The sequence below is a fragment of the Lipotes vexillifer genome, unplaced genomic scaffold (assembly GCF_000442215.2).
Source record: "Lipotes vexillifer unplaced genomic scaffold, Lipotes_vexillifer_v1.1 scaffold539, whole genome shotgun sequence".
Lineage (NCBI taxonomy): Eukaryota > Metazoa > Chordata > Mammalia > Artiodactyla > Lipotidae > Lipotes > Lipotes vexillifer.
The window spans coordinates 240,445-246,441 of NW_006789542.1; the positions used below are offsets into that span (position 1 = coordinate 240,445).

At 38.2% G+C, this 5,997-nt stretch overlaps 1 protein-coding gene across 2 annotated transcripts in view; it reads right to left on the reverse strand.

Moving 5' to 3' along the window:
• Positions 1-5,997, reverse strand: part of OXSR1 (oxidative stress responsive kinase 1) — a 101,984-nt gene that overhangs the window by 59,993 nt on the left and 35,994 nt on the right. For both annotated transcript variants that reach the window (XM_007462687.1, XM_007462688.1), the window contains exon 4: positions 2,027-2,168. In XM_007462687.1, coding sequence (XP_007462749.1) covers positions 2,027-2,168 — 142 coding nt within the window. The remainder of the gene's footprint in view (positions 1-2,026; positions 2,169-5,997) is intronic.

Sequence of the window (5,997 nt, forward strand, 5' to 3'; positions counted from 1 at the left end):
AAAAAAAAAAAAAAAAAAAAAGATGTCAACACAAAGATGAATCAGGTTTTGGAATTATTTGACAAGAATTTTAAAGCAGCCATCATGAAAATGCTTGTAACATACAATTTGGAATTCTCAAAACAAATGAAAAACAGAAAATATCAGCAAAAATAAAAAAGCTATAAAAAAGAACCAAATAAAAATTATATAACTGAAAACCTACACTAACTGAAATAAAAAGCTCAAGGAATGGGTTCCAGAGTAGAATGGAGAGGACGGAGGATAGAATCAGCAAACCTGAAAACAAATGAAGAAAATTTACTCAATCTGAACAGAGTAAAAATAGGCTGAAAACTGAAGCTCAGGGATTATGGTACAATATGGTACAATAACAAAAGATCTAACATTTCCATCATTAGAGTCCCAGAAGAAGAGGAGGGAAAATAGCTTGCAAAGCTATTCAAAGAAATAATGGCTGAAAACTTCCCCAAACTGGTGAAGACAAAAACTTATAGATTCAAGAAGGTTAGGAACCCCAAACAGGATAGACGTGAAGAAATCCACACTAAGACATATCATAATTAAACTTGTCAAAACCAAACTTTGGGACTTATCTGGTGGTCCAGTGGCTGAGACCCTGAGCTCCCAATGCAGAGGGCCCGGGTTCGATCCCTGGTCTGGGAACTAGATCCCACATGCATGCTGCAACTAGGAGTTTGCATGCCACAACTAAGAAGCCCGCATACCACAACTAAGGGTCTGCATGCCGCAACTAAAAACATTCTGCATGCGGCAACTAAGACCCAGTGCAGCCAAAATAAATAAATAAATCGTTTTTCTAAAAAAAAAAAAAAAGAAACAATCTTTTTTTTTTTTTGGCTACACCATGTGACATGTGGGATCTTAGTTCCCCGACCAGGGATTGAACCTGTGTCCCCTGCATTGAGAGTGCAGTCTTAACCACTGGACTCCCAGGGAAGTCCCACAAAGAAACAGTCTTGAAAGTAGCCAGAGAAAAGCAACATATTGCCTAAGAACACCAATTCACATGACAGATTTCTCATCTGAAACCATAAAGGCCCCAATTAAGTACCACAGCATCTTTCAGGTGCTGAAAGAAAAGAACTGTCAACTACAAATTGTTATACCCAGGGAAACTATCCTTCAGAAATGATGGGGAAATAAATATATCTTCAAATGAAGGAAAACCAAATCCAGGGACTAAACAAATTTGTACTAACACAGAATCTACCACCATTTGTACAGGTAACAATTGTTATCTGTACGCAGGGACTGAATAGATATAATTAGCCAGAAATACTTGAACCATAAAATGTTACACAGGTTTTCAAATGTCATTTTATTTAAAAAAATAATAATAATTTTTAATTTTAAAAAGTGATTTTAGAGCTTCCCTGGTGGCGCAGTGGTTGAGAGTCCGCCTGCCGATGCAGGGGACGCGGGTTCGTGCCCTGGTCTGGGAAGATCCCACATGCCGCGGAGCGGCTGGGCCCGTGAGCCATGGCCACTGAGCCTGCGTGTCCGGAGCCTGTGCTCCGCAACGGGAGAGGCCACAACAGTGAGAGGCCCGCGTACCGCAAAAAAAAAAAAAAAAAAAAAAAAAAGTGATTTTATAAAAGCTTTTAATAATTTGAGAAAATAGTCAAGATATAACATAAAGGAAACAAAAAAGAAACAGACAAAATTATACATACAGTTTTGTTTTAAATATCTGTAAGCATATAAAAGAAACTGGAAAAGAATATTCCAAAATGTTATCAGTGATTGCAATGATTGACTCCCATAGGAAATCAGGAATTTCTCCTGTTTCTGGAGTTTCCAATTTGACTAAAGTACTTGTTAATTTTAAATGCTTACTAGCTGTGTAACCACTATGTATTGGAACTAGTAATACAAAGAACCCTGCTAACACTCAGAGATTATGATTAACTGTGCAAAAGAATGGGGAATAGCCTCCATGAAATGATACAGCACAACTATCACTGCACTTATCCAAAAGAGAAGACTATTGTCTTCAACATACCTGTGAATCTGTCCATTTTTATGCAAGTATTCCAACCCCTCCAGCACTTCTCTGAGTATTGTAGCAATGGTAGCTTCATCTAGGACTCCACTTTTATGTTCCCCCTTTGCCACAATGTGCTTAATAATATCCAGAACAGAACCTGAAAAGAGAGAAAACAGTTTTCCATGATTTTTTAACTCACTCAATATAATTCAGAGCCATTTTTAAAACAAAACACATGTAAACCTTTTCATAAACTTAGCTGTGTCGGAAAGAAAGGAAAAAATAGTAAATATAAGGAAATACAGAAGTTTAAAGGTAATAATTTATTCTCGATTCCACTCTAAAACAGAAAGCAGCCTGCTAATATCCAAATAGTAGTGTTACACCAGCATCTTTTTTAGACTTCTAATGAGAATCTGAAAAAGGTAATAGAGGATTTTTTTTTCCTTTTCTGTATATATATGTTTTCATTTTATTTTTTTTAACATCTTTATTTGAGTATAATTGCTTTACAATGGTGTGTTAGTTTCTGCTTTATAACAAAGTGAAACAGTTGTACATATACATATGTTCTCGTATCTCTTCCCTCTTGCGTCTCCCTCCCTCCCACCCTCCCTATCCCACCCCTCTAGGTGGTCACAAAGCACCGAGCTGATCTCCCTGTGCTATGCGGCTGCTTCCCACTAGCTATCTATTTTACCTTTGGTAGTGGATATATGTCCATGCCACTCTGTCACTTTGTCACAGCTTACCCTTCGCCCTCCCCATATACTCAAGTCCATTCTCTAGTAGGTCTGTGACTTTATTCCCATCTTACCCCTAGGTTCTTCATTTTTTTTCCCTTAGATTCCATATATATGTGTTAGCATATGGTATTTGTCTTTCTCTTTCTGACTTACTTCACTCTGTATGACAGACTCTAGGTCCATCGACCTCACTACAAATAACTCAATTTCGTTTCTTTTTATGGCTGAATAATATTCCATTGTATATATGTGCCACATCTTCTTTATCCATTCATCCGATGATGGACACTTAGGTTGCTTCCATCTCCTGGCTGGTAATAGATGATTTTTAATCACCTCTGAAGAATCCCTAGGTAAACCATACCCATCAATAACACTTTAGTATAAGATATAACAAACCAATCTAGGCCTCCAACATCAGATTAGAGTATGCAACATTGTATAAATAAAGATATAAAACACAGTTGAAACGCAGGTCAAATTACAAAAGAAAACTTGGAAAGTAAATATCACATGTGTATGCAAACTAATTTAAGGGTTAAAATTATGTTTCAGGTTAATAAGTAATAGAAATAAAACAGGTAAGGCAAAGAAAAATATGAAAAGAATAAAAATGGCAGTTCTTTTAAAATAACAGCCCAGATGTATTATCAATCCCATTCTTCCCAGGATGGGAAATAATGCTCCTCCTAAAAATCAGAGAGAGGGAGGGAAAAGACACCCATATAGTAATTAAAGTCACAGAATGCTGTCTACCATAACTGATGATTATTTTTAAAAAGTTCGCTAGAGATCCGTAAGATTTCTGTCAGTACAATGGCCCATAAAGATCACAGAACCAAAGCAAAACAATCTCCAATATTAAAAACTGTGCCAAGAAATCTGAAACATAACATAAACTGCACTGAAAAGACTGGATGCCCATTTCTTGGCAAATGCTTCTGTTGAAAACATGCCCTGGTGGGTGCTTTTTATTGCACACACTTAAAAAGAAAAAAATTTACTTCCAAATAGATGGAAAGAAGTCGTCTAGATGGAATCCTCGAAAACATTAGAGAATTGGACACATGTTTACTTTAGCTCCCATTTGAAATCCACTAACTTGATAAGCTTGATAACAAGGGCATAAACCCAGAATAAAAAAGAAAGCAAGAAAGAAGGTAACAGAAGAGATATAGCACTAATTTTCTAGAAGAGAGAAAGCAGAAAAAGTAACTGATTATGCAGAGTGGAAAAATCTGTAACTTCAGTGCCTGCACAGGGGGTATATCAATTAGGAAAAAGTAGATTCCCTACCCTAGAGCTCCAGAAAGGCTCAGAATACAAACACCAAAGACCACATAAGGGAAAGTAAGGGGGGACTGAAGGAAAGGGCTGAACACAGGAAAACTGGTTGAAAGTTCATATAAGGCAGAATAAGATTCCCAGATCCCTCCTCCCTATCCTGGAAGCCAGGCCACAACCACTCCCCACCTCCAGCAGGAGACAGGCAGTCTACTCTCTGTAGACAAAGAACCAGGGAGGCTTCAGATTCTAGGTAACTTTTTCTAACACTTTCCCCTCTTTATTGCTGGGATTCACAAGACTGATTCACAAAGAGGGGGCCTAAGGAAGAATTTTTGTTCTGTTTAGTTTAACCAATCACACATCAACTCCCAAAAAGCAAAGTGACTATACCAACAGGCATGTATTTCATTCTTCTGAGAAATCCAGGCCATATAAGAACTGCTCAGTAAGAAGACATATGTATAAATGTCAACGGAGTTAAATGTTTGTAATATAAAGAATATCTAAAATAAGGAAAGCAAAGGGAGAAACCCCTACTAGGAATTAAAAACACAATTTATTCATTCAACAATTAAGTCATATTATATGCGATCTAGAACTAGGTGCCACAGAATATGTCAAGAAACATGTGACTGCTGACTTTCAGGGAACTTCTAATCTGGAAGACCAAAGAAATGGAGTAACAAAGACCCTAGGGCACACCAAAGTTATGAGATCTGTATTTTTAAAGAGTTTGAAGCAGGAACTCCTTTTCAAAGTCTTAGAAAATTCTAATTGGTTTCACATCATCCAATGATCGACAGGGAAATTAAAGCAGTGCACATCCCCAGACAATGTCCAGAACTGATATACCAAACAAGGCTGCATAAGAAGCCCCCTCTTCCCTGGGATAACTTGTCTTTTCAGTTTTAGTCTCCCTCCCAACAATATGATTTTTATAGGTGGAGGGGATGATCATGCCACTAAGACCTTCCTCCTTAACTGACAAATACTGCTCCTGGAATGTCCCCCCTTCTTTTCCATATGATTTCCTCAGCATCTTGCAGCGTCTAACATGATGATGGTGCCTATAATCCTCCCTCCTCAAACATCAAAAGTACATAGAATTCTTTATATCAACTCAGAGAAAGATGAAAGTAAAATATTCTAAGCAAAAGAAAACTGCAGATTTATCACTGGATGATTCAAATTAATATCTAATGAAAAGAAGGAATAATGAGGGAAGGCTATATCAGCATATATAATATTATGTCCTTAGGCACAATCTGGAAGAAATATTCTACAGGGATAATCTGTTCTTGAACTTTAATGCATGAAATTACTTGGCAAACTAGTTAAAAATGCAGATTCCCAGACCTTATAGACTGTCATTCAAGAGATCTGAGATAGGGCCCAAGAAGTTGCATTTTAACAACCTAGGCTACTCGATGAACACTGTCCACTGAAACCCAAGAATTTCTTAGAGTAAAAGCAAGTAAATTAAATAATGGAAAACAAGAGGGGTTTGGTACAAATATCATAACAAAGCAAAAAATTAAAATGTAGGTAGATTATCTATTCCCCCAAACCATTTCATGTCTGCCTTCATAGTCTATGGCACAGAACATTTAATAAGCAATGCAGGGCTTCCCTGGTGGTGCAGTGGTTGAGAGTCTGCCTGCTGATGCAGGGGACATAGGTTCGTGCCCCGGTCTGGGAAGATCCCACATGCCCCGCGGCTGGGCCCGTGAGCCACTGTCGCTGAGCCTGCGCGTCCAGAGCCTGTGCTCCGCAACAGGAGAGGCCACAGCAGTGAGAGGCCCGCGTACCGCAAAAAAAATAATAATAAATTAAAAATAAATAAATTAAAAAAATAAAAGGCAATGCAAGGTCTTCCCTGGTGGCGCAGTGGTTGAGAGTCCGCCTGCTGATGCAGGGGACACGGGTTCGTGCCCCGGTCTGAGAGGCTCCCGC